Genomic DNA, 27,919 nt, shown 5'->3' on the forward strand with positions numbered 1-27,919 from the left:
AGGACTTCTCCTCTTCCCAACAGCAGCATCTTAGCCCAAAGCAGAAAACCACAGAAGCTGCTCGTTGCCATCCATGGCCTCCCCATGGCCAACCTGAGTCTGCCCTCTGGCTCTAGACCCCGCTCTGGAAGGCCTTGTGGGGCTCAGGTGAGTGGGGTCTGGGGGAGCCCTGGGGCCTGAGTGCGGCTGGGACGGGCAAGGCCGTGCGACCCCTACCAGGTATGTGTGTGTGTGTGCACCTCTGCTATGCTGCTGGGCAGTCCAGGTGTGCCTACATGGACACACTGGCATCCGCAGCAAGGCACCTGTGACCATGTGATTGTGGGGACAGGCATCCCTGGGCAGAGCCTCCTGGCCCCCTGAGTCCCCATTTCCCCCTCCCTTTGCCTTCCTGAGAGGTGAGAAAGTGGGGCTTCCTACTGCAAGGGGAGGGGGCTGCCCGACCCGCTGCTGCAGAAACCTACAGTGACTCAGCCGGGCGGGGGGTGTTTATGAGCAGCCGAAATGGCTGTAAAAGTGGCACCTTGCTTCACTTCTGGGCCAGCCATCCCCTCCCCTACCTGCCCCTTGCCTTGCAAATCTTCCAGAGGAACCTAGAACCCAAGAGAAGTCTGGGATTGAAGTCTGTGTAGAGGCTCAGTCGGTGGGTCAGAGTTCAGCCAAGGGTTAGAGGTCAGACTGGGATAAGGACTCAACCTGGGGTCAGGGTTCATCATGGGGGCAGAGCTCAGTTTGGGATCAGGGTTGAGCCTGGGATTCAGGCTGAATTTGGGGGTAGGGTTGGAACAAAGTATTGGGGAATGAGACAACTCAGAAGGACAGGCAGACCATTTGTCCCAGAGAGCCCCCAGATTGGGGCAAGGGGTTTTCTGAGGGAGTGGGGCCAGGCTGCAGAGCTCAGAGCTGAGCCTCCGTCTTTCCTGTTTGCGTCTGGGGCCCACTTTGGCCCCAGGGCCTGTGTACCTTGGCTGGAGCCCTCCTCACGGTGGCGGTGGCAGCAGAGGCCGGCTGGCCTGAGGCGCAGCACCAGCAGTGGGGGAGCCAGAGGCCAGCCCGTGTTCCAGCCTTGAGCTCCAGTGGCCTTCTCTGCTCCCCCTCCCAGGCTCCATCCTGGGGATCAGGGAGAGGAGACCCCACAGGGACTCACTCTTTCTCCCAACCCCCAACCAGGTCATTCTAAATGCCATTGAAACTGACCTGAAACCCAGCAGAAACTGACCCCGGAGCCCTGGAGCCTGCCTGTCAAAAAGGGAAGGCTGGCAAAGCCAGGCGCTGGGGTGCTAACTGGTTAATGTGTGACACTTCCTACCCCCATGGTAGCATTTTAACCAGAGGCCTGGGGGTGGGGTGGAGCGTCAGTGGCCCCCACAGCAGTGGAATGTCCAGCAGGGAACTCTCAGGTGGAGCACATGAGTAACAGCTAGAGAAATGCCCTTAGGGAGTTCAGAAACCCTCTTGACCTGTTCTCTGCTGCCCTATCGACAGCTCACCATATCCTCCCATGGAGAAATATTGTTTGTTTCCAAATCTCAAGCTTTCTGGTGTCATATCTGAGAAAGATTTCCCCCAGGCAGCCCCTGGTTTTACCTCCAAGTCTCCCCCATCCCTCCATGAATGCTCTTTCCCCATCACCAAGGAGAAGGGGAGGGTGGTCATCAAATCATAAAACCTAAAACAGAGTCGTTAGAAACTGATACATCAAAATATAACACGGAAGAACCACAGAGAACACTGAACAGCCATGTTCTTTGGATGCCCACTCTTGACATCTGGGCCTCTGTCCCTATTTCCACGGAACCCCCACACGATAGGGGGCAGCCCCGACATCACCAGTAGTGGAGGAGATGGGGACACAAGGAGGGAGGGATATCCTTTAGATCAGGCAGAGGAGAGCAATCCTGGTAGATTCCCCTTCTCAAGGGCGAAGGCATTGGGAGGGAGCATGGGGGGACAGCCAGGAGTCTAGTGGACAGTATCTCTCGGGGAGAATCATCTTTGGAGGAAATGGCCTCCAACAGCACAGTCCTTGAACGCCAGGACAAGAAACTTGAGGGCAGGGAACTCTGAGGAGGGGTGAGGCCGGAGAAGTGTATGGGAAAGACAGATGTAGGTGCAGGGCCGGAGGTGGGTGGGCCTGACCCTGAAGAGGGGTTAGATGCTGGATTCCAAGAGCCTTAGCATTGGGCTTGGGGACCCATTCACATTGAGGGAAAGTGCCATCCCTGAGCTGGGGGTGGGTTTGGAGGCTCTGAGGAGCTCAATTTCCACAGGCTGAGTCCAGGGAGCTCCCCAAGCCCATGACCTGAACATCCACCCTTGGGGGTACTAAATCTGAGCACCCTCAGGGGTGCTCTTTGAATCAGCTAGTTGACTCCCGCATTTTACAGATGAGGAAACTGAGGCCCAGACAGCAGGAGTGTCCTGGCTCCCAGGACAGGAGAGCAGGGGCTGTCACTGAGCCTGAACATCTTTTCCAGGATTCCAAATTCACATTAGCTTCCTCCCGACCACTCTTAAAGCTCTCTCCTGCAGGTGTCCTCAGTCCCTCCCTGCAACCTTGGTTTTCCCACCTGGTATTAGGAGGTGGTAGCCGGGGATCTGAGGCCCCCTTTCTCTTAGAGCTCCTGTGCCTTTCCCCTGCCACACCTTGTAAGCCCCGCCCCCGCCCGGCCCAGGACCCCCGCAGACTCCTCCTTGCCCTCTATCAGGCCAAGCACTTTTGGGGAGGGGTGAGGGAGGCGACTGCGAGGGTGCGGGTCCCCGCTGAGCCCCAGGTCCTGAGGCCCGGAGCGGAGCGAGGCGGGGCCAGGGGTGGGGCTGGAGAGGTCGGTCCGGCGTCGGGACGGGTCGATTCTCTGAGAGACCCGGACCCTGAGAGAGACAGGGGCGGAAGGAAGAGGGGCGTGAGGCCGGAGGCAGGAGCGGCGAGGGAGGAGCGGGGACCGGGGCGCGGGAGGACTGTCACGGACCGCCAGACTCCAGAAGAGACGGAGATGGGAGGCGAGGCGAGGCGAGGGCGGGGCGGCAGGGAGGCGGCGGTGGAGCCAGGCTTGGGGCTGGCAGCCCAGCAGTCTCCCCAGGGACCCCAGCCTAGCCCGAGCGGGAGGCCCGCGAGCCGACCGACAGCGCCATGACCGGGGGCGCGCGGGGTGTCCCTAGGGGGACCTCCTTTAAGAGGATCTGCCTCGCGGTTGAGAGCCCCTACTCACTGCCTCGGGCCGGACAATCAAAGAAAAAATATATATATACCATGTGTGCCTTCCGGAGAAAGAAAATGAAGCGGCGACAGCGCCCCGGGCCGCGTTCCCGGGCCCCGATGTCAGTTTTCCCCTAGTTCCGTCCTCCCAGCACTCACACACCGCCGCCGTGAGACCCTGGGCCGCAGCCTCCAGAGAAATGGCCCCGGGTGGGGGGCCACGGGCTCCGCTCTGCCCCTCTGCACGCCCGCGGTTGGAGGCGACGGGTGGAGGTGGGGGGCGGGAGAGGCCCAGGGAGGGCGCGGGGGAGGGACGAGGCGCCGGGGCCGCGGGGGGGAGGGAGAGCGGCAGACGCTGAGACGAGGGACGCGCGCGGCGGGCGGCGGCTCCGAGCGGCGGCCGGGCGAGGGGCGCTGGAGGCCAGGCCGGCAAGGGGGGATCTCGAGAGCTCCATGAAGTCCCCCCGGGGCCGCGGACAGGGCGCTGTCCTGGGGAGGCTGTCGGGGGCCCCCCGACATCCATGGCAAGGCGGGGGCCGCAGCGGCGCTCTCGGAGTAAGTCGGGGCTAGGGGACGCGGGAGGGGGCCGGAATGGGGTCCGGTGACTACGGGCTTGGCCGGGCGGACGGGCTGGTCTGTCTCGGTGTCAGTCGGCGGCGCCTCCTCGGATCCCGGTGGAGCCGTCAGCCCCGCGCGGCTCAGCTCGGTGGCTTTTTTGGAAACTTGCAAATGTTTTCGTAGAGAGAGAAGGGGGAAGGGAGGGAGGGAACGAGGGAGTGACCGAAACGGAGCCCGGGGCCGCGGGAAGACCGGAGGCCAAGGCCGGGGGAGCTAGAGACGGACTGACAGAGCGGCCCGGCCGCAGGCGCGCTCAAGAGGCGCGGGCGCAGGCTGGGCTCCAGCGGAGGATGGGGAGGGGGTGTCGGAAACGGCGGTGGTGAGGCTGGGAGTCTGGGGGTGCCGCGGGGCCAGGAGCTGGCAGCACGAACACCAAAAGGCTCAGTGTGGTTGCAAAGTTGGGATCGCGTCCGCAAGCAGCACGCCCCGCGCGGCTCAAAACGCGCCCCCCGCCCCGCCCCACTCCAACGCCCCCCCCCCCCACTCCAACGCCCCCCCCCACGCCTGTGTGCCGCGGAGCTAAAAATAACACCCCTGCTCGCCCCCCGCAGACCGCGACCCCGACCCCTCCCCCACTGGGCGTGGGGCTAAGCCACAGCTCCCAATTCCCCAAAAGAAAAAAAGAAAAAGAAAAGGCGGCGCAAGGAGGGGGGGGGAGCGGGGGCGGGCCGGGGGCGGGGGGCCCGGCCATATGGATGTGATTTCTACGCTCCGAGGCAGACGGGCCGCTCCGCAGTGCTCGGCGCCCGCCCGCCGCCCGCCCGGCCTCCGGCTGCCTCCCGCCCTCCCGCCCTCCCTCCTTCTCTCCTTCCTCGCGCTCGCTAGTCCTCAGCGCATGGGCCCCGCGCCGGACCCGGGGGCCTCGGGTCGCCGGGCCGCCGGGGTCCCCTAGGCTGGGGCGTGGGCGTGGCGGTCGGGCCTGACGCAGCTCTGCACCCCTTCATCCCTCCCACCCCCAGGGCCCGCGGCGGCGGCTACCCCGAGGGACGCGGCCCTAGGCGGTGGCGATGGGGGCCGCCAGGATCGCGCCCGGCCTGGCGCTCCTGCTCTGCTGCCCCGTGCTCAGCTCCGCATACGCGCTGGTAAGTCCCCCGCCAGCACTCCAGGACAGACACCAGCCCAGCTGGGCCCTTAAAAGGGTGCCGCGGGCTTGTTCTAGGGTCCCGGGGGGGGGGGCGGGGGGTCCAGGACGCAGAGTCTTGGGTTCCCCGAGTAGTCTGAACTTTGGGTGCAGGTACCTTCTGCTGTCTCCGAGGTGTCTGGCTGTGGGTTCCAGATTGGGAGCGAGGTCTGGAACTCTGTGGTTGGATTTTCTTGTCCTTTGCTTGGATGAGCACCATGGCTCTGCCTGTGTGTCCCTGAAGATGACAGTATGACTTGGTAGAAGGCTGGTCTGGCCGGGTATGGGGTCCTACAGACTCTGCTTTGGGGCCCTCTGTTTTCCGCAAGTTGTGTTTGCAGTTGCCGGCACAGGGCCATGGGTCTGAGGTCAGAATCACCCTAGCAGAGGCATAGGATTTAGGGCCCGCTCCAGCTCCATGATTGCACACATGCGCACATGCAGGCACACACGCGCAGCTTTACCCAGAGTGGAAGCTGTTTGCTCCGGGAGGTGGGTGTGGTGCGGCACGGAGGAAGGATGGAGGTCCCCTGAAGGAGACTGACCTCACAGAACACCCAGCCAGGAGAAACTTGTTTGAGGGGGACTCTGGTGAGTGAGAAAACTCCTGGGAGAGATTGTGCACTCTCCTGAAGGTAGAAACTAAGAGGGGACAAGAGAGAGATGAAGAGCTAGAGTGAAAGGGGAGAGATGGAACAAAGGCGGACGGGATAAAAATGCTCCAGAGCAAGAGAGGTGGATAGACAGAGAACAGCAGTGAGAGTCAGGGAGAAGCAGAAAGTGGGAGACATGGAGAGACAGCACCCTCCTCATCCCCAGGAACTGGGCGCCCATTCCGGGGGGGGTGGGGTCCCATCCCCTCAGTGAAATCCCACAGCAGCCCCGCCCCAAGGCGCCAGCCCATTCCTGAGAAGGCTGTCTGCCTTGTGTCCGACTTCAAAGCCCCTGCTGCTCCCCAGATGAGGGCATCTCCTCCTTATGACCAGCAGCATCTCTGGGTCCAAGGCAGGTGGCAGAGCTCTGGGATTCCTCCAGCCCTGCTCGATGCCTGTGTAACCTTGAGCCATCCTTCAGTTTCCTCATCTGCAAAAAGAAGGCATGAAAGAAACATTTGCTTTAGAATCCCCTGATCTGCTCTCCCGTCCTGGGTGGACCTCGGCACCCGCCATGGGGAGAGCACTGGGAGAATGGGGCCCTCTTGACTCTGCCCTCGGCAAAGGCTCCCCAAAGCCTGGGACATCACCCCATTTGAGGACACATAGATGGGGAACATGAGGTGCTCAGCACCTTGCACAGAGCACTGGTGAATGCTGTGGGACCCAGCCATTTCCCCCCTTCCCCTCGGGCCGGACTCAAGGGCATTCCCAGGGGCCCCCTCCAGGGTGTGTGAGCACAGACAGCCACAGTGCAGAGTCAGCCAGTGGGATCTGTATGTCAGGGCAGGGCTCCATGGGACACTGGGCATGTGTGTCCATCTGGTCTGTGTGATTGTGAGTGTCTGAGTCTACAATGAGTTCATGTGTGTCCATGCTGGTGGGTCTGCATATGACTTGCTGGAGCATAGTTGTGGGTGCATGTGTGTGCGTGTGCATTTTGAGAGTGTGTATGCCAAGGTCTATTGTTTTCCTATTTTTATTTAATAACGGCTTCCTTAGTGCTTTCTACATGCTTGGCACTGTTCTAAATACTTTACATTAACTAGTTTAATCTTCCCAACAATCCCCAGAGGAAGGTCCTGTTATTATTATCCTCATTTTGTAATTGACCCAAATCACACAATCAATAATCATTGCTTATCTCATGCCAAGCAAGTGTCAAGCCCTGTGCCTCTATGTGTGTGGGTGGGTAGGAGTTCATGGGCCCCACACGTCTCTCCAGGAACACCAAGGCACATGGAGAGAATTTGCCTGGCTCAGCCCCGGCCTCTGATCGAGACATCTGTGACTGGACACTCAGGCCATGAGTGCACTAGATCCTTCCTGGCTTCAAGGGCTAGAGGATAGGGCCCAAGGGACAAGGAGGCAGCTTGCCCACCTGCATCTCCTGGGTCAGCTGGAGCCAGTTGACAGGCTGGCAGCTTACCAACTCCCTCTCCTCAGCGCAGGGACTGCCGCTCCCACCCACATCCACGCCCCAAAGCCCACCAACCTTAGCTGATAGCTCCTGTCCCCAAGTCTGTGTGTTGCCTGCCCCACTGGTCCCAGGACTGACCAGGCCTAGATTGTGAGTGGGGGTACCACAGGGTGGTTTTGTCCTTGAGGATGCCTGGAACAAAGGACACCCTCAGCATGCCCACCTGTGGAGTAAAAACTGCAGGGGGAGAGACTGAATCTCAGCGAGGGGGGCAGGCTTTGAGTGCTGAGATGTGACCCTGGGCTAGGATTCAGGAAAGACCCTGCTGTGGGGGAGTATATGGGACCCCTCCAGCCTGCTCCAGGGGCAGCTCAGCCACAGGGCTTGCTTTCAAAGACTGGGAGGAATCAACGTGTACTGAGCAGTGCTGCCCCCAGATTCTGAACTAGAAACCGTTACAGTGTTTGCTCATTTCATCTGTTCACCCACCCATTATACAGGGTAGGACAGGGTAGGACCATGAGCTCACGCAGTGAGTCTGTGGCAAAGCCAGCATGTAGAACCAGGGCTCAATTCCTGCACGGACTCCTTTCTCCAAAGCAGGCTGGTGGCTTGTGCTGGCGGGAGATTCCCATGTCTGACTCCAGGCTTTCTTCTTTCTTTCCTTCTTTATTTCTTCTTCTCTCCCTTCCTTCCTTCTGAAATCTTTCTGCTATTTTAATTTTACTTTCTTATTTCTAATTTCACAATGAATACACAAATATGTTTTCGTATAAAAGCGTCAAATAGTAAGATTAAACAAAAGTCTTCTTTCACCACTCCCAAGCCCCATTCTCCCTTCTAGAGAAAACCATTTTTAACAGTCTGGGGTGGGGTGGGGGTGTCCTCCAGGACCTTTTCTGTGTATTTCCAAATGGTATCTCTTTGTGTGCATATCAAGTAGATAGTTCTGTTCTGCTGTTTTCTGTTTAATTAGTTGGTTGTTTTTAAAGAAATGGCATCAATTTTAAGTAGGGTTTTGCCATGCACATTTTTCTATGTAAAGGGTGTGTCTTGGAGATCTTCATGTCAGTAAATATATAACTATCAGTTTTTAATGCTGCATAGTATTCCATTTTCTGGAATTATTAAGTCATCCCCAGGAATGTACATATAGATGGTTTCTGCATAATTTGTGTGTGTATATGATTCTAGACGTTGCACAGGGAAGCTCCTTGAAACATCCTCTTGTGTCCCCATGTGACTATTGCCCAGTAGGATATTTCTCATTTCTCTTATTACTGGATCTGAGACCATGCACATTTTTTATTTTAATAGACATGGCCAAATTGTCCTCTAAAAAGCCTGTGCTAGTTTATACTCACACCAGGAGTGCCCAGGAGTGACCCACACCATTAATCCCATAGGATGTTGTGAAGATTCCTTTCTTTTATTTTTGCTGTCCTGGTGGGTGAAAAATGGTGCCTCTTGTCATTTTAATTTGTGGATTACCAATGAGCTTGTGGACTTTTCATTGGTTTATTGTCTATCTTCCAAGGTAGCTTGCTTAATGCCATTACCTATCTTTCTATGGGTTATTTGTCTTTCTCATATTGATCTGCTGATGCTTTTTATACCACCTGCCCTTAAACCCAGCCCCCACCCCCACCCTCAAGCTCAGGAACTGCCTGTGGACAGAGCAGTGCAAGGGGGGCTGAGCCCTCCCGGGAACTTGGAGTTTCTTCGGAATGTTTTAATGAGGCGTCAAGCGGCCTCCCTCAGATTCCTCTTGTGGGCCTTCTGGGGACACTCCCTGGTCTGGCCACCACATCGGGAAGGCAGCTCTTTCAGAGAGAGTCCCCAGGAAAAAGAAAGGGCGGGTGGGGATTTTGCAGACCCCTGAATTTCTGTGCAAGATACGGTGTGCCTGAGAGAGGATGCAAAGTTCTCTAATCACAAAGACATCAGAGCCCTCCCAACTCTTAAGAGCCCTGACTCTTGGGTCAGCCTTGTGCAGGACGTAAGACCTGCAGGATCCCTTCTGCTGTCCAGGTTGTGGTTAGGTTGGGCCATACCATCCTCCTGGCCTTGGCCCTCCAGCCCAGGTAGGGGCCCCTCATGAAGATCCAGTGGGTCCTAGCAGCTAAGTAGGCCATCCCGGGCTCCATCCCACTGCCTGCCCGGAAGGCGTCCACGCTGGCCAGGATGAGAGGCGTCACAGTGCCTGCCCACCCCCACCCCCCTCCCACCCTGAACACAGGCAGCCTGTTCAGGAAGGCCTGGCGAGGGGGAGGAAAAGTCAGCACTTGTCAGCAGTGGCCTGCAGGAGCGTCCCCGGCAGGGAGCCCGTCCCAGCCTGCTCGGGCCAGCCGGACAGATGGAGGGCAGCAAGGGGCGGGGGAGCAGTCCCCAGCCAACTGGTGTGGGAGACATTGAGGGACACCAGTTTGAGTCCAGTGGTGGAATCTGGAGATGGAGTGCAGGAAGGCCAGGCAGTCATGAGGGGGTCTCCAGTTGGGCAGTTTTCTCCTTCTGGTTTTTCTGGAGGCAAAAGATCTCCGAGACCTGACTGTCCTCTACCCAGCTAGTTCTGGGGACAAGTTGCCATCACCAACTCACCATCACCACCTTCAGTGCCACAGCTACCTCCAACCCCTGAATCACCTCTGTGGGAGCTGCCTTAGGTCATCTGCAAAGAGGCACTTGCCTGATGCAGCAAAAGATATGATCCAGAAGGACCCCAAGGGAGGACAAGATTGTGGCTGGGCACTTCCTCCTTCCTTTCCCTTCCTCCAGGGCTGCTCCTTCAGTGTTGAGCAGAACTTAGCTCCTAGCCCTCCTCTTTCTAACTGACTCTGGGGCCTCAGCATCCCTATTTGTAAATGGAGTGATTATACCTTTCTCGCAGGGTTGTGGTGGAGGGTGGAGGAGACACAAGTAAAGCCCTAGGGGCAGTGGCTGGTCCCAGCAGGTAGAGGGGCTCTTGGGGAGATGTGTGTAAGGGGAGAGACCTGCTGAGACCAGGTCCTGCTGAGATGAGCATGTGCTGTTTTCTAGGTGGCAAAGGGCTGAGGAGGCATTAGGGAGCAAGCCAAGATCTCAGGGGCCTGGGAAGGTCAAGACCTGCCAGGGATGAACCCCAGGCCGGAAGGAAGGCAGGGGGTACCAGGTCGCTCTGCTTTCTCCAAAGATGAGCAAGGAGCCAACAGCCTCCCCCACCCAGGGGGCCAGGCTGAATCCAGTGAGGTGGTTGAGATGATCCAAATAGGCAACTCCAGGATAACATCATGGCGTAGAAGCCCCTTTCCCAGAGGCGAAGGTGTCTGCAGCTGAAGGAGGGTCCCTTTTATTTCTTCCTTAGTGCTTGCCTGGAGGGGGAGAATTTAAGCGAGTCTGGGATCACAGACAGCAAACATGTGGAATTTGGCAGTTAGGAGAGGAATTGAGTACGAGTGGCTTGGGTTTGTTCGCTGCATGGAACCGGCTCTGTCCATCACCATCCTCAGCCTTGACTTCTCCACACCACCAGACCTCCACCCCCACTGTCACCATCACTGCCATCCCCAGCTCCATCACAATCCTCAGTGGGGTCTCCCCTGGGAGTTGAGTTAGAAGGAGCAGCTTGCAGGGAACGGAGGTAGTGAGCAGATGGCTTTTCTCCTACCCTGGGCTCCTGCACTTAGGAAGTGACAAACGCATCCAGGGCCTCTTGATCACACACTGCTCTTTCCCTGGCACAGTGCTCCTATGTTTGTAAATAACATACTAGCTGCCAGCCCCAACCTGCACCCTGCCTGGAGCCCTGCAAACACCAGCTCAACCTCCCAAGCTGCCTCTTGTCCCTGCTCCACCAACTCTGGGCTAAGTTCAGGGCACCCCAACTGCTGCATGTTTGCAAAGCCTGCACACCAAGCATACATGTGCACACGGGACTTTTCCACTTTGGGGGGTGGAATGTGGGGTGGGTGCCCTGCAGTGGGGGGCATTGAAGGCAGGTCCTACAAGGGGAAGTGTCACATCAGCCCTAATTGAAGACCATAAGAGGGATGTTGGAGGAGGGGGAGTGTGGGCACCTGGGCTGGATGGCCCCACCAGTGGTGGGTATGGACTAAGTGACCCATGGCCATGGCCCAACCCCAGGTACCTCATTTCTCGGCCTTGAGATCCAAGTTCACCAGACTTTCTGGATCTATGACTGATGCAAGTCTGAGTCCTCACACCCTGGAGCTGGGCCAAGAAGACAGGAACTCTGTGGGGGAGAGGGGCTGTGGCAGCAGGGAAAGAGGGAGGAGGAGGGACAGACAGGCAATCGGAGCTGTCAGCATTTTTCCCTTCACTCCTAGGAGATAAGGCCTCCTCAGCCAGGATAGAGGCAGAGGAGGGGCCCTGTAGCTCCCCAAGCCCAAGCTTGAGGGACTGGAAGGGACCTTAAATCCTAGTCTGAGTCCAGGTTGGATCTAGAAATGCAAAGGGTCGTAGGGGTCTCCTTTCACCCCAAAAACTTCCTCCAGGGCTGCCCACCAGCTCATGTCACCCAGCAGACCTCCTGTATCCCCTGCCCCAGTCCCTCCCTGGGTTTCTGCCTCCCATCTGCCCCTCACTTCAGCCCCCCAGACTCAGTCACCCACTTAAACAATCTCCCCATGCTAACCTGGGTCCCCAGGCTAGAAGTGCCCAAGTCATCAACAAGTGGGACCATCATGGGGGGAGGGGAAGCCATGACTTGCTGCCACCTTACCTCTGACCACTTTTCAGGTATTACCTTATTTAATCCTCACAATAGCCCTGTTATTATCCCGATTTTACAGGTAGAAAACAGGCATAGGAGTTAAGCAACTTGCTCACAAAGCCAGTCAGTGCCGAGGGCAGGATTCAAACTCCTGTACAGGTGGCAGAATCTTCTCGGAGGGAGGATGCAGTTGGAAGGAAGGGTGAGCAGGGGCGTTCCACACAGGGGAGCTCTGCTCCAAGGCTCAAAGGTGGGAATGTACCATGTGTTAGGCTGCCCTCCTCCCCTTGGGAAGTGCTTCCTTGGTTCTGATCTGAATTCCTCTTATTGCAATAGCAGCTCTGCCCATGATTAGGGTAACTGAGAAATGGGTCCTAAAGTTCAGGGAGGCCAGAGAGGAGGCCGCCATCTCTGTGGATGAATGAAGGGGTTGGGGTATGGAATATGCTGGGAGCACATACCTTCTCCTCTGATGATCTAGGCATTTCCACGGAAACAAGACTCCAGAAAAAGGGGGTGTGCCTCCTCCTGGTCATGAAGGGAGTGAAGCCAATGGCAGTAGGTGGAGGCTGGGCAGACCCCTTGGACCTGTCAGTTTCTTGGTCAGTTCAGGGTCGCCGTCCAGCTAGCCCACCTGCCCATTTGTCAGTCTGCCAAGCGGTCAGTCAGTTTGTCGATCCCTAATTGCCTGCCTCTAGTCTGGGCCATCAGCTGTAACCCTCAGTCACATCCGTGTGTCAGCCAGTCATTGGAGCCTGGTAGGACCTCTAGCAGTCACTCAGAGACTCTCTGTCAGCTGGAAAAATATGGTGCATTACCTGTTGGCCTTGAGAGTGGTGGAGATGAGTAGAAGGAGAAGGAGTAGTAGGGAAGGAGACATGGCAAGAGCATGAGGGAGTGAGAACAAGATGGAGGAGATGGTGTTTACATAGGTTTGGGGCTGGTGGCAATGTTTGTGACAGTGGTGATGGTGCTGGTGGTGCTGGTGATGTAGGAGGTGGTAGAGGTAATACTGTTGGCAGGGGTGATGGTGGTGGTAATATTGTTATTGGTGGTGGTGGTACTGTTGGTGGTGGTTGTGATGATGGTGGTGTATATGGTAATGGTAGTGGTGGTGATGGTGGTGATGTAGATGGTGGTAGTGGCCATGATGGTGGTAGTGATAGTGGTAATACTGGTGGTAATGATGGTGGTAGTGATGTAATGTTGGTGGTGATCATGGTAGAGGGATGGTGGTAGTGGTGGTGACAGTGGTGATGGTGGTGGTGGTGGTGGTATCAGTGGTGGTGTTGGTAGTTGTGATGGTGGTGATGGTGGTGGTAGTGGTGGTGGTGATGGTGATGTAGATGGTGGTAGTGGTCATGGTAATATTGGTGATAATGATGGTAGTAGCAATGGTAATAGTGGTGGTGGTGGTGGTGGTTGTGATGGTGGTTGTGATGGTGGTAGTGGTCATGATGGTGGTGGTGCTAGTGGGATGGTGGTAGTGGTGATGGTGGTATAGGTTGTGGTGGTGGTGGTGATCATGGTAGTGGGATGGTGGTAGTGATGATGATGGTGATGGTAATGGTGGTAGTGGTGGTGATGGTGATGATGTGGTGGTGGTAGAGATGATATGGTAATGGTGTAGATGGTGGTGGTGGTGATGATGGTGGTAATGGTCATGATGGTGGTGGTGGTAGTAGTGATGGAAGTGGTGGTAATGGTGGTGGTAGTGGTGATGGTGGTGGTGATGGTGGTAATGGTTATTACTGGAGATACTAGTTGCAAATGATGAAAATGGTAGTGAGGAGGTGGACAGGGCATCTGCACAGAGATTATATCCTTCAGTACCCTGTATCCCCAATGACAGATGCAAGAGGGCTTATGGATATTGTTGGAGGCCCATGTTGTCCTCCCTGAAGCTCCATGGCCCTGAGCTGCACCCCTACTGCTACTTGTCCCCCACCCCCACCTCCTCACTGATAGCTGTGGTAGGGAGTAGCCAGGAGGTCTAGTAGTCAGCAGGTGGAAATCTGCTCCAGCCCTTCCTGGGGGCCCATGGGCACAGGGTCCAGCTGAGATACCGGGGGTCTACCCCAGACCTCAAGAGATACACAGTAGCACAGACACCCACAGATACACACACACTGACAGGCAATCGCATCACACACTTGCAGATGTGCACACGCAGACCTTCGTCCAGAAACACATGTATACATGAATGTTCACAAACATGTCAGGCCCACGTGCCTAAATTTACATGCTGGACAATCCCCAGGTGAGAATGCACAGAGACAGTCACACACAAATACACACACTAGCCAGACAGCTTGTGCGCAGACACGCAGGATGCACCGCCACTAACATGCGCACGCTCAGAGATGCGCTCGCTCCTTCACTAAGTAAAACCAGCAGAACCCAAGTTAGGCCAGTTGGAGACTCCTTGGCCCTGGAAGCCCTCGCTGCTGCCGCCAGGAGACATGGTCAATTAACTTCTCCCTGCAGCCAGGCTCCCTGACCCGCCCCAGACCGCCCACCCCCAACTCGGCCCCATCTCCTTCCTTCCCTGCTTCTTCCTGCACAGCTCAGCTCAGCTCAGACTGAGGGGACCAGGCCCTGCCATAGGGATCTGAGGGGGACCTGGCCCTGATTTGGGGGGGGAGGATCATAGCCCTGCCCTGGAGGTTCTGAAGAGATACATTAACCCCTTGTGGACCATACTTATGGAAGCGGCTGGGCTGGGCATACGCAGCTGTTCCCAGAGCAGAATGTGACCTTTACTCTCTAATTCCCTTCTTTCCCCTAAGTCAAGGGAACTGAGACTCAGACCCTCTCCAGCAGCCATCTGCTCAGGGTGAGACACCCCGCCCTCCCCTGCCCCCGTGATGTTCCCTTTTCCTTCCCTAGAATGAACCAATGTATTCCAGTTGGAGCTGCCAATGCCCAGGGTCTGTAGGTTGGAAGGAAAGGCATTCCAGACAGAGGGAACAGTGGGACAAAGGCCTGCCGGCGTCAACACAGGGGCTGCTTGGTTGGAGGGAGCTTCCAGACAAGCAAAGTGATGTGGGGGACTCCTGCCCACTGCCTGCCCAGGAGTGCCCCACCCAACCCAGGCCGTTTGTCAGCAGTTCCTCCACGCTCATGGCCGTGGAACCACAGAACACTGAGAGCTGGGGGTGGGGTGGGCTATGGGGGGGGGGGCTGCGGCACTCTCCTTTTACCGGGGAAAGCGCTGAGGCTGGGGTAGGGTCGGGTGGGGGTGGAAATTCGTGATGCCCAACCCCACCCCCAGGGCGCCAGGACTTGAAGGAATCCAGGCCAGCGCTTATCTCCCCAGGGCTCACTGCTTCTCACCCTCCTCCCTCCAACCCAGCCCCCACCCCAGGTCTCTAACCAGCAGCCAGGATCCCGTGAAGATAGATCTTGGGACATTCCATCCCCTTCCCATGTACCCCTGGGGAACAAATGAACAGAGAATTTCGGTGGCTGCTGCCTATGGGGTCACTAGCGGGCAGGCAGGGGACAGTCCTCCTCCACCCCCCCAGAGTCCCGCCTTTTCCACTCTGGCTGGGCAGGCCTTACCCCTCAAGGAGCCACTGCCTCCCATCTGTAAAATAGGAGCTACCTAAGGTGGATTTCCCAGATCCTAGAGTCAGGGCCTTGGGAAAGCGGGGGGTGGGGTAGGGTGAGGGGTGGGTTCCCAGGGGGGTTCCCTCCAGGAAGTTGGGATGGTTCTGGGATCAGCCTGCTAGGCTGGGAAGTCCTGCCTGCAGTCTGACCTTCGGCTTCACAGGTGGACGTGGATGACGTCATGACCAAGGAGGAGCAGATCTTACTGCTGCACCGAGCCCAGGCCCAGTGTGAGAGGCAGCTCAAGGAAGTCCTGAGGAGGCCAGGTGGGGTGGGGGCAGAGCCAGGTGCAATGAGGCCAAATGAGGAGGGCTTGGGGTGGGGTCAGGAGACTGAGGGACCAGGCAAAGGTGGGAGCTTGGGCTGGCAGATCCATATCAAGGGAGGCCAGATGACCACGCCAGGCTAGGATGGGTCCACGTAAGGTGGGGCCAGGCCAAAAGGGAAGACCAAACAAGGGTGGGTCAGGCAAGGCTGGGTCAGCAGACTCAGGTGGTCATTGGATTGTTTGAGGCCTGAGCTCAGGTCTTTGTGCTGTTGGTCCCCAGCCCTAGAACACCCTCTCCCCTGTGTAAATTATATTAAACACACATACACAGGTTGATCAGGAAAAGGGAGGAAAAGAGCCTTTGGTAGGGTCCAGCCCATTGATGCATAAGGCCTCCCTTCCAGGGGTGTAATAAGGGTGGTGTGGGGGCAAGGAAAGGTTGAATCAGAACCAAGGGTCTGTGGGCTGAATGGGGTGGGGGTATAGAGGGTAGGGGTGGTTATCTGTGACTCTGTCTGACTCTTAGCCACTGTGGCGGGGAGGAGGAGAAGGTGCTTGACCTGGCACTGCATCTCCATGAGACCCCTGCCGTGGGGTGGGTGGGGGGTACCCCCTAGATTTGACAGCTCCTGCACCCCCCTTCAAGTTGGGCTCCTCCCCACCCCCTTCTTGGAGTCTATTTCCTGGAAGCGGAAATGGGGCCTCGTTAGCACCCATCCAGGCCTCTGGTTAATGTCATCAACTTGGAAACAGCCCAGCCCTTGACCGACTGACCTTCACGTGCAGCCTCCTCTTCTGAGCTGGCCCCTGGGGAGAGGGGGAAGGGAGGATGCTCACACACACACACACACACACACACACACACACACACCCGGGACACCAGCTGCACATCCTGACAGCGACTCCCATGGCCTCTGCACCCGCAGCCCTGCTCACACACACACCAGCCCGGTCACATCACGGTCTGGAGGGTCGAGTGGACCCCGGCCCCAGCCCTCCTCCTGGTTGCGTAAGCCTGGGGGCGCCTCTCTCTGTCCCCTCCCTTTCCATGGTAGAGCCCCTTTCTTCCTGCTCCTCCCCATCCTGCTACCCCCACCCCAGTGTCGTCCGAGGGTGGAGGCAGGAGGATGGAGGAGATGCACTTGTCCACCTCGCACGTCCTCCGTCTTGTCCTCCACGCCGCTAGGGCGCCGCGCGGTGCATCCTCTCCACCACCTGGGGCTGCTCACACCGTGCGCCCCCTGCTGGGGCCTTCCCTTCCTGCCTGGGTTCAGGCTCTGAGGCCCGGCCGGGCACCACCTCTGCCTCTGTCTGTTCTGTTGTTGTTGTTTCTGTTTTTTTATAAATTCAGTTTTATTGAGATATATTCACATATCATAAGTCACCCATGGTGTACAATCATCTGTTCACAGTACCATCATATACTTGTGCATTTATCACCCCAATCTATTTTTGAACATTTTCCTTACACCAGAAAGAATAAAAATAAGAATAAAAAAGAAAGTAAAAAAGAACACCCAAATCATACCCCTCATCCCACCCTATTTTTCCTTTAGTTTTTGCCCCCATTTTTCTATTCATCCATCCACACACTGGATAAAGAGCATGCGATCCACAGGGTTTTCACAATCACACTGTCACCCCATGTAAGCTACATTGCTATACAATCATCTTCAGGAGTCCAGGATACTGGGTTGGAGTTTGATAGTTTCAGGTATTTACTTCTAGCTATTCCAATACACTGAAAACTAAAAGGGGATAGCTATAGAACACGTAAGAGTAATCTTCAGAATGATGTCTCAACTCCATTTGAAATCTCTCAGCCACTGAAACTATTTTTGTTTCATTTCTCTTCCCCTTTTCGGTCAAGAATACTTTTTCAATCCCATGATGCTGCATCCAGGCTCATCCCCCAGAGTCATGTCCCATGTTTCCAGGGAGATTTACACCCCTGGGAGTAAGATCTCATGTAGGGGGAGGGCAGTGAGTTCACCTGCCCAGTTGGCTTAGCTAGAGAGAGAGAGACACCACATCTGAGCAACAGGTTCTCTGGGAGAGACTCTTAGGCACAACCACAAGCAGGCTTAGCCTCTCCCGTGCAACAACAGTCTTCATAAAGGCAAGCCCCAAGATCGAGGGCTCATTCTGCCTCTGTCTTACCCACGTTTACTGCTCAGCCCACTAGCTGATCCCACCCTCATGTGGTGTTCTCTCCCATTTGAACTCCTTGTTGACAGTTGCCATCCCCTGTGCTTACTCCTTCACCTGGCAGGCACTTTACCACATGTAAAGCACTGCCTCGCCCAGATCTCCCAACAGCCCAGGGTGTTAGTATTGCAGGGGACAAGCCCCACTGTACAAAGGGGAGTCAGTGGCTTGAGGCTGCTCCGGGGCTCCTCCCTGAGGGCAGCTGACTCCATGGCTGCTCTGCCCTCTCCAGCTGACATAATGGAGTCAGACAAGAGATGGACATCGGTGTCTGCATCAGGGAAGCCCGGGAAAGAGAAGACATCTGGGAAGCTCCACACAGAGTCCGAGGAGGACAAAGAGGTGCCCACTGGCAGCAGACACCAAGGTTTGTCTCTGCTTCTCTTCCAGGTGTCCTTCTGAGGGTGGGCTCAGACCCCCCCCCACGCATACACACTGCTCCATTCCCTCAGGGAAGAGGTTGCAGCCCCCTCCCCAAAAAAATGGACTGGGGCTGGTGGAGACAGCTGAGGGGGCAGTGTGTGGAGGGGGCAGGTGGGCTGCGTGGGCTCAGGCCCCCAGGAGAACTTGACTCATCCCCATCTCCACCCCAGGAATGTACCCAGGGCTACAGCTCCACCTATGGAGAGAAAGAGAGATGACAGAGAGCCTGGGAGACAACAGAGAGGCAAGGAGAGACACAGACACAGAGAAGCACGGAGAGACAGAGAGTCACAGAGCTAGACAGGGGACCAGGAGGCACAAGCTGAGGGCCCCAGACTCAGCATTCCAGAGGAGGGGCACTGAGACACATAGTGGGGTGGGACACACAGAGACAGAGCAGGAGAAGAGGGTGGCTGCGAGGGGTGGGGCCGGAGACAAGGAGCAGAGAGAAAGGAAAGGAAGGAGATGCAAGGCAGCATCTTCCCCCAGGGAGGTGAGGACAGACAAACATGGAACGGAGGCTCTGGCCACAGGGCCAGCTTGAACCGGCTGGGTGGTGGGCAGCAGATTCCAGATGGGCCACATCTGGGAGGCTGTGGTCACTCTGTGGCTCCCCAGGGACCAGAGGGAATTGTGGGCCTGGCTGGGCGGGACCAGGAATATGGTGTTCAGGACAGAGAGCCTTTCACCAAGCTGGGGCGGGTCTGCTGCTGAGGCAGTCTTCCAGGGTGGCTGGAGAGTCCTGTGGTTGGAGACTTGCAAGGGGAGAAAAGGGGCTGGGAGCCTAGGTGGGGGGGTGGGCCCTCCCAGGTCACTCAGCATCTCTGCAATGAGACTGGGGACCCCAAAATAGGACATGTCACCCTGCTTTAAATCCCACCATTAGCACTTAGATTTGGGGGATTGTATCTTCCCCTGTGAGTGGTCACGGGAATCTCATAGCAGGTGCTCAGGGCAGGCCTTGGATGGTGCTGGAAGAGTGGGCTCATATGGCCAGTCCCAATTTCCCAGCGAGGAAACTGAGGGGCAAAGGGGGGCACCTGCGTGGGGTCGGCAGCTTTTTTGAGTCAGATGCGCCTGGAAACCAGACCTCCAGCCTTTTGTCCATGGTTCCTGGGGAAGGGGCCCAGAGGGAGCCATTCTCAGCCGAGGGAACCTGCCGTCCTCTAGGACACCTGAAAGGTGGAACCAAGAGCAGAGAGAAGGAAAAGACCTGGCCTGAGGCTGAACGCTTGAGGAGGGCAGGTCCCTGGGCTGCATGGCCTCAGCAAGTCCCTTACCTCTCTGGGCCTCCACCAGCCCATCTGGAAAACGGGGCCAGTGCCAGTAGCTACATCACAGGGGCTTTAGGGAATTCTGAGAGGCCAGCTGGGTACAGGGCACAGCATGGAGTAAGGGCTGAATATATGGGGCTGCCACAGCAGGGTCTTAGGCCTCTCCAGAATGCTCCAAGCTTGAATTCACCAGTCCTGGGGCCCACCTGTCCTTGCATGCACCAATGACCATGGCGTGGTCATCCCTCTGGGCCACTAACTATGGATTGACTTTCCATCCCTTTGGTTCCCTTCACCCTACCTGTCTGTCTCTGTGGGCACAGGGCACCCCTGCATGCCTGAGTGGGACCACATCCTTTGCTGGCCACTGGGGGCACCTGGTGAAGTGGTGGCTGTGCCCTGTCCCGACTACATCTATGATTTCAATCACAAAGGTAAGGCCAGTCTGGGGGTGGGGATGGGGAGGCTGCGGGGAGGCCAGGATTCAGGACCCAGGGTTGCGGTGGCCCCTGACCTTTCTCTGCCTTCCCTGACCCTCCCGCTGGCCTGCAGGCCATGCCTACCGCCGCTGTGACCGCAACGGCAGCTGGGAGCTGGTACCCGGGCACAACCGGACGTGGGCCAACTACAGCGAGTGCGTCAAGTTCCTGACCAATGAGACGCGTGAGCGGGTGCGAGCCCCACCCCGCTCCCTGACCCCACCTGGCACCTGGCCACCTCAAACCCACTGGTGACCCCCGACCTAGCCCCCGCCCTCTGACCTGGATGCCCCCAGTGACCTTAAGCCTTGCCCTGACCTTTGCCCTGATGCTCCCCCACGAGTCCCCGGGCTCTGATGGTGCCTCCCCGCCGGCACAGGAGGTGTTCGACCGCCTGGGCATGATCTACACCGTGGGCTACTCCGTGTCGCTGGCATCCCTCACTGTGGCTGTGCTCATCCTGGTCTACTTTAGGTGGGCGGGGCGGAGGCGGTGAGGGGCGAGGCTGAGGTGGGGCTGGGGGCGGGGCCGGGGCGGTGCTCCGCCTTTCCCCCCTCCCTGCACCCCTCACCCCTGCTCACTCAGCGTCCTCGGGCCACCCCCACCGAACTGTTGCGGATCCCGCAGGCGGCTGCACTGCACACGCAACTACATCCACATGCACCTGTTTCTGTCCTTCATGCTACGCGCCGTGAGCATCTTCATCAAGGACGCTGTGCTCTACTCGGGCGCCGCCCTCGATGAGGCCGAGCGGCTCACCGAGGAGGAGCTGCGCGCCATCGCCCAGGCGCCCCCGCCCCCCGCTGCCACCGCCGCCGGCTACGTGAGTGTCCCTCCTCCTTGCTCACGCCCCTAACCCCCGCCACTCCCTTACCCCGGCTTCCAGCGGCCCCCACTCGGCCGGTCCCAGCACCTCCAGCCCGGCCCTCTTTGCTGCCACTTTCCTGCTGCCACTGGCTTCGTGGGTGCCTCCCACCCCATAGGGTCCTTCACGTCCCTCAGCCCCTAAGAGCTTTGCGTATGCTCCCCAGTCTGACCCCTGCCTCAGCCAGTATCCCCCAGCCACCTCACCTCTGCCCCTTGTCCCCAGCCACTGCTGCTGTGAGTTCCCACCTGCCCCTGGCATTTCCCCACCCCCTCAGCCCTGGCTCTTCATAGAGGCCCCCACCCTGTCTCCTAGGCCAGCACCACATGTCCCATCCCACCATTCCCACCCCTGCTGTGTCTTGCATCCCCTCATCCCAGCCCAGCCCTGACTCCCCGAGATGCAGGCCCCCACCTCCATCTAACTCAAGCTGGTCTCCTAGGTGGGCTGCCGCGTGGCTGTGACCTTCTTCCTTTATTTCCTGGCCACTAACTACTACTGGATTCTGGTGGAGGGGCTGTATCTGCACAGCCTCATCTTCATGGCTTTCTTCTCAGAGAAGAAGTACCTGTGGGGCTTCACAGTCTTCGGCTGGGGTATGCAGGCACGGTGGGGTGGTGAGAGGCGGGAGAGGGGAGCCCATGAGCCTCAGGGCCAGAGGGCACCACCAGGGCTAAGTGCCCACACAGCACAGCCTGTCCCAGACGAGGGGAAGGAAGCAGGTGGGTGGCCCTGAGCTGTAAGGCCTGCCCCCCACCACCCCTTCTCTGACTCTGACCCCATTCCAGGCTCAGGAGACAGGGCTCAGTCCTAGGTCAGGGTTCACCGAGTGTTCCATTCACCTGAGTTCAGGGCTCAGCCTGAGGTGGGGCCTTACCTGAGGTCAGACTCAGCTGGAGAGAGAGGTCTAGGGACTGTCAGGTCCACATTCAGCCTGAGATCAGCGGGCTGTGGAGTCAGAGATCATCCTGGAGTTGGGGGTCCAGGACCCTCCCTCCACCCCGCGGTCCAGCCAAGCCTCCATTTGAGCCCTGTGGGCTGGGCCAGCATTTGTTTCCCAGTCAATCTGCTCACACTGATGGAGCTGCCCAGGAAGGGGCTGCCCACTCTGCTGCAGTCTGAGGCTGCCACAGTGTCCGTGGCCCCGAGCCACAGGTCCTGCCTTGCAGGAACATCTGGGTTTCAGCAGTCCCTTTACCGAATGGGTTGCTGGGGCTCTCACCCCTCCCAGCCCCTCACGGGCTCCAGGATCGAGTTACCGATAATTGTCCATTATTGTTGGCAGCTCCAGAGCTTGGCTCAGCTTCGGGGCCACAGGCCAGACTGCGGAGGGGTGGGCGGGTGGCTGGAGCCCTCCAGAGGCTCTCAGGTCACAGACTCCCTGCCCTTGGCACATGGCCTGACCCTGACCTCACCCATGGCAAGGGGGTGGGGGGTGGAGGGGTTCGTTTGGAGTCCCAGGTCTCCCTGCCTAGAGGCAAAATTCCCCCTCAGGCACCAGGCACTTACCCGTGGCTTGTGCTCTCTGAGCTGGCCCAGTCCAGGCTCACAGAGGCTCCACTGAGGCTCTACCTGGCTCAGGACAACTCTTGCTCCGTCCAGCCTCATCCATGGGGCCAGGACCTTTCAAGCCAGGGGTGGGATGGGGTGGCTGAGATAGGAAAGTGCTGATAATAAGCCCCCTTTCTGTGGGGCTCCCCAAGCCCAGAGAAACCACCTCCCAGTGTGGGAAGACGGAGTGGACTGGGACATGGATAAGTCAGTGATCCCTTTTTGGCCGTGTGCCGAGCAGGCATGCATACGTGAGTGTGTGAGTCTGTGTGTGTGTGTGGGGGGGCAGTGTGGTGTGGATGGGAGATGCAGAACCAAGATGGAGGCAGAGGGCTGAGCTGGGGTACTAAGGGCTGGGATCCTGAGGGGAGGCTGTTGGGGCAGCATGGCCAGAGTGTGACTGTCACTGAGAAGCCCATGTGCCCAGTGTGTGGTGGGACAGGAGCAGTGATGGGTAAGCTGGGGGTCATCAGGGGTGAGGGGCACGGGACCTGCGAGGTAGGCTGAGGGGAAGGAGACATCCGTGGTTGGCATCCACAGCCCCTCACACGCTCTGCCTCTGTGCCCACAGGTCTGCCTACCACCTTCGTGGCTGTGTGGGTTGGTGTGAGAGCCACCATGGCCAATACCGGGTAGGTCCAGGCGGAGAGGGGACTTGGGAAGAAAGGGCTCTGAAGGAGATGCTCCGGGGCCTCTCTTACTCCGTGAGGCATGTGAGGGGCCTCCTGCGCCCCATTCACGAGTGGCCCCAGCTTCAGGAGTTCTCAGTCGAGCTCCAGCTGGGCATCCCCTCAGCTTCACAGGAGACCACTTTCTTCTAGAGACCTGTGAGGTGGCCTAAGCCCTGTCCTGGGTCCCTGACAGCTAATGAGGGCAGGTTCAGGGTGGGGACAGTGAGGGGGCAGGGGGCTCATGCCTCCCCCTCCCCCAGGTGCTGGGACTTGAGCTCCGGGAACAAGAAGTGGATCATCCAAGTGCCCATCCTGGCCTCCATTGTGGTGAGCAGGGCTGGGCAGCTGGCTGTGGGTGGGAGCATGGACCTTGGGGCCTAGCGACCAGCCCCTGACAGGGACCTATAAAGGCCTCCTTGGACCCCAGGATCAGCCACAGGGGCCTACGAACCAGCTGATCTCTACCCCACCACCCAGATGGGGAAACTGAGGGCCCAGGAAGCCATGTAGAGATGCAGTGGCAAAGCAGAGCCTGCAGCGTGGCCATGGATCTGAGCGTCCTTGCCCCCACCCTGATAGGGTACAGCCTTGAGAATCAGCCCTTCCTCACCCCCCACAGCTCAACTTCATCCTCTTCATCAACATTGTCCGGGTGCTCGCCACCAAGCTACGGGAGACCAATGCCGGCCGGTGTGACACGCGGCAGCAGTACCGGTGAGCCACGCCTGTCACGCTCGGGATCCTCAGAGCTGGGTGGGGGTGGGGGTGGGTCGGAATCAGGGGTCACTGAATCCCAGCCCCATGTACAAAAGGAGATCGGAGGCCCCACAGATGAGCCCGACTCCCTGGCTGTCCCTGCCTAGCAGGCTGGTTCAGAGCCTGGCCCGCCCAGCAGTGATGGGGTCTCACCCTGCTGCCTGGGCACCCCAGATCCAGCCTGGTCCACTCACTCGGTGCCGGAACCTGCACCAGGGCTGGGGTCTGTGAGGGCAGGACAACCTCATGACTCTCTCTCAAAGAGCTGGTCACAGGGAATCCAACAAGGGACGGGTGGGCAGTGGGTGGCCCCAAGGAGGCAACAGGCCAGCTGAAACCTGTGGAGTGGCTCCTGGGAGAGTGAGGGAAGGGCATTTCCAGCAGAGGGACCAGCAGGTACAGAGGCCCCAGGGACAGGTTGACTGTCTTTGATGGTCTGCTCAAGAACCCTCTGAGAACCAAGGGGGCCTATCAACACTTTGCCAGGACATCACACCGTCATCCTCCTGGGGTGGCCAGAGCCTCAGGCCCCTCGTAGCTTCTGGAGCCTGGGGCTGGCAGGGTGGGGGACAGCACAGTGGCCGTCATGGGGCAAGCGGCTCGGCCCTGACCCTCCTGTCCAGGAAGCTGCTCAAATCCACCCTGGTGCTCATGCCGCTCTTTGGCGTCCACTACATCGTCTTCATGGCCACACCGTACACCGAGGTCTCAGGGACGCTCTGGCAAGTCCAGATGCACTATGAGATGCTCTTCAACTCCTTCCAGGTGCGCGGCCCTGGCAGAGCCCTGGCTGCGGGTGGGAGGGGCGGGCAGTTGCTCCCAACACGGGCTCCGGACCCTGACCCCACCTACTTCTCTCCACAGGGATTTTTTGTCGCCATTATATACTGTTTCTGCAACGGGGAGGTAAGCAGTGGGCAGCTTGGGGCGGTGGAGAGGTGGGGGCAGATGTGCCAGGGGGTGTCCAAGTCCTGTTCCTCCATTCTTCTGCCCCGTTCTTCCTCTGCTCCTCCAAGAATGTCCCCAAGGAGATTCTGAAGGCAGAGAGAAGCCTTTCCAGATGATTCAGGCTCAGGATGTGTTAGGATTTGTGGGTTATTCAATCTCTGGCATTATCCAAATATCTTCCTATCCCCATGATTTGAATTATCTGTGATCCAGATTGAAGGACTTGGCCCCCTTTGGGGCCATTTGAGCCTTTTAGATTCTGAGGGTGTGCCAACCACTTGTGGGTAGGCCCCATATTCTAAGGATGATAGGATTTCATTCAGTCTTGGAATTTTCCAGTAATCCACCATTCCTCTGTTTGCATTCAATGCTGGATGTTACAGGGCAGGGTTGGGGGCACTGCTGGGGGTTGGGGGGACAGAAGCCACCCTAACCGTCTACTCTCCTGCTACCACCCCAGGTGCAGGCTGAAATCAAGAAATCTTGGAGCCGCTGGACACTGGCCCTGGACTTCAAGCGCAAGGCCCGCAGCGGGAGCAGCAGCTACAGCTACGGCCCGATGGTGTCACACACGAGTGTGACCAACGTAGGCTCCCGTGCGGGACTCGGCCTGCCCCTCAGCCCCCGCCTGCTGCCCGCTGCCACCACCAACGGCCACCTCCACTTGCCTGGCCACACCAAGCCGGGGGCCCCAACCCTCGAGACCGCGTCACCTGCCACGGCTGCTCCCAGGGACGACGGGTTCCTCAACGGCTCCTGCTCGGGGCTGGATGAGGAGACCACCGAGCCTGAGCGGTCACCTGCCCTACTGCAGGAAGAGTGGGAGACAGTCATGTGACTGGGGACCTGGAGGTTGGACCTGCAGACACAAGGGGGGGTGGACAGATGGACCGAGAGACGGGTGATTGGATGGTTGCCCACTCAGGGCTGGGACCAGGAGGAAAAAAAAGAAAGGAAAAGGGAAAAGGAAGCAGTGCATGGCTTCCATTGGTCTGAACTGGGGACTCACCCCAGGAGGGGGCTTGGAGGGTGGGGGATGGGCAAGCACCATGGAAGAGTCCTTGAAGGGCTCATTTCAGGAGGGGGTTGTCTGGGAGCCGTGGGGGTCCTTGGGGGGTGGGGTCATAGTCCAGCAAAAAGCATCTGGGTGATGCCCCTTTCAAGGTCGGGAGAAGGCTTGAGTTTGCAGGTGTCAGAGCGGCCCAGTGGGCCCATGCGGGAATCTGGACTCAGCCTTCCCCTGCCACCCAGTGCCACCCCAGCCACTTGCCCACTCACACCCAGGCCCCACAGGGGACCCTGATTCCTCTGGGCCAACTCCTCTGCCCACTGGCCCTCAGGTGCCTGGCCACTCCCCCCTGCCAGAGTGAACCCTTTCCTGGCTGCCTGGTGGCCACACTGCCCCTTGAAGGCTGAGGCTGCTTGGGGAGCCCACCACACATGACCCCAAGCCCCCACCCTGGACCTGATCTACCTCCTGCAACCAGACAGAAGGTGTAAGGGGTGTGCCGGGGCAGCAGGTAAAAGGTGGGCTGAGGTCTCTGTCCTGGCTCAGGGGCTGTGGGAGAGTCAGGAGCCCAGAGGGCCAGCTGGGGTGGGGTCTGCACACTCACCAGGCACCCAAGGGTCACCAGGGCAGCAACTCCTGACGCCTGTCTGCCGCTTTACTCGACCCTCGGGGGCTCTGCCCACCCCAGTCTTGGGCCACTCACAGACCCTGGAAAGGTACAGCTCCTCAGCCTGACTCCTGAGGACCCACCCAACTGCCTCCCACCCCATGCTCTGGCCAGAATGAGCTTCTTGCTCCTGTCTGAGCTGGTGCCCTTGTCTGGCCCTCCCTTCCCTTCATCTCCAGCTCACACCACCTTCCTCCTCTCCATCCAGTATCCAGGAAGTGCTCCCCATTTCCACCAGCACCTGTCCCCCACTGGGAGTGAGACAAGGGGTCACGAGGCCTCAATTCAGCAGCGGACAGCATGGACAGACAATGAGCAGCCTCAGGCCCAGCCCTGCCTGCCCTTCCAGGTGGGCGGCAGGGAAACAACCTGTCCAAAGACCTAGTGCGCCCACCTTGCTCTATGTGGTGTGACCTGCTCGGAATGTTAGGGAAAGAGGCACAGGCCGGGTCAAAGGGTCACTGAGCCAGGCTGAGTGGCAAAGACCCCCACAGATGCTGGAGCCATTAGATGTGCTAAGAGGGCGTGCAACAAGGTCTGAGCAATGTTCAGAAGGGTCTCTGTTCCAAAGTGGAAAGGTAGTCTGGTGGGAGCAGGGGGACACTGGGCGAGGTGCTGGCTGGGGGAAGGAGACTCAAGCAGGACGTGTCCTCAGGCCTGTCCCCGGGAGAACCTGGCCCCCCACTTCAGGATCTTGACTGACACATCAGCTCACTTTAGAGCCACAGGATCCCTAAACCACTGGGTCTCCAGGGCTTCTGATCCAGCCCGGCCTCATCCCTAAGGAGGCTTCTGGAGTAAATGAGCCCATGGGGCCTACTCACCCTGAAACCTTCAGATTGGCACCCCCAGGGCAGGGTTGACTCTGCTCAGGCTGGGTGCCCCCCAGGGCAGGGCTGTGTCTCCCCTCTCAGACTTGTTACCACTTTCCCCTTTGAACTACATGCCCCTAGGACGTGCTGGACCTTCCCTCCCAGGTGTGGTGCCACCAGGCCAGAGCCAGGCCTTCCACATCCCAGATAAGGACTGGTCCTTCCTCCTCAGAACATTTGCATCCAGGGCGGGGCCAGGCCTCTCCTCTTTTGACAGGGCACCATTTCTTCCCTCAGACTCGGTGCGTGTCTGGCCCTCACATCCACCTGGGACCCCGAGGCCAGGCGCAGGCCTGCTCCCTCCTGGGAGCCTCTGGGCCAGGCTCAGCCTCCCTGGCCGGGAGAAGCCTCTGAGCCCCGCCTGGGACGTCCAGGCATTGGCAGAGGAAGTGGGAGCCCTCAGAGGGCCTGGCAGGCAGTCAGGACCCTGTTTGCCTTAAGCAGGGGCTAGAGCCAGGTGGTCACTTCTGCCTTCAAGGCCCCACAGCCCAGCCAAACCGCAGGGAACACGTAAACACCAGCCGAGCTGTGCCACGGGCAGGGAGGAGGGCACCAGGAGACCCTGACTCCTCGGCCTCCTGGGCCACCGTGCCCGGCATCT

The 27,919-nt window shown here is 58.4% G+C and overlaps 1 protein-coding gene across 4 annotated transcripts; it reads left to right on the top strand.

Annotated features, from left to right (window-relative positions):
* Window positions 1-5: 5 nt before the first annotated feature.
* Window positions 6-25,784, top strand: PTH1R (parathyroid hormone 1 receptor). Of its 4 annotated transcripts, XM_037849457.1 has the most exons (16): window positions 3,568-3,751; window positions 4,774-4,896; window positions 14,505-14,551; window positions 15,491-15,593; window positions 18,036-18,170; window positions 19,824-19,934; window positions 20,053-20,171; window positions 20,359-20,453; window positions 20,607-20,802; window positions 21,287-21,440; window positions 22,967-23,027; window positions 23,327-23,393; window positions 23,686-23,780; window positions 24,446-24,587; window positions 24,687-24,728; window positions 25,231-25,784. In XM_037849457.1, the coding sequence occupies exons 1-16, from the start codon at window positions 3,718-3,720 to the stop codon at window positions 25,606-25,608; spliced, it is 1,902 nt and encodes a 633-aa protein (XP_037705385.1). In that variant the 5' UTR covers window positions 3,568-3,717; the 3' UTR covers window positions 25,609-25,784. The 4 variants fall into 4 exon arrangements, with proteins under 4 accessions (XP_037705394.1, XP_037705385.1, XP_037705416.1 ...); XM_037849466.1 differs by lacking the exons at window positions 3,568-3,751; window positions 14,505-14,551 and adding an exon at window positions 6-147 and having other exon boundaries at window positions 25,231-25,781; XM_037849488.1 differs by lacking the exon at window positions 14,505-14,551 and having other exon boundaries at window positions 3,603-3,751; window positions 25,231-25,781.
* Window positions 25,785-27,919: the final 2,135 nt, after the last annotated feature.

Source organism: Choloepus didactylus, chromosome 1, assembly GCF_015220235.1.
Source record: "Choloepus didactylus isolate mChoDid1 chromosome 1, mChoDid1.pri, whole genome shotgun sequence".
NCBI classification, from domain to species: Eukaryota; Metazoa; Chordata; class Mammalia; order Pilosa; family Megalonychidae; genus Choloepus; species Choloepus didactylus.

Excerpts from the sequence above, each read along its gene's own strand:
- PTH1R (XM_037849457.1), top strand. The coding sequence starts at position 3,718 with ATGGCAAGGCGGGGGCCGCAGCGGCGCTCTCGGA. Across the intron at positions 20,172-20,358 it reads CCAATGAGACGCGTGAGCGG|GAGGTGTTCGACCGCCTGGG; the intron begins GTGCGAGCCCCA and ends CCGCCGGCACAG. Across the intron at positions 20,454-20,606 it reads CTCATCCTGGTCTACTTTAG|GCGGCTGCACTGCACACGCA; the intron begins GTGGGCGGGGCG and ends CGGATCCCGCAG.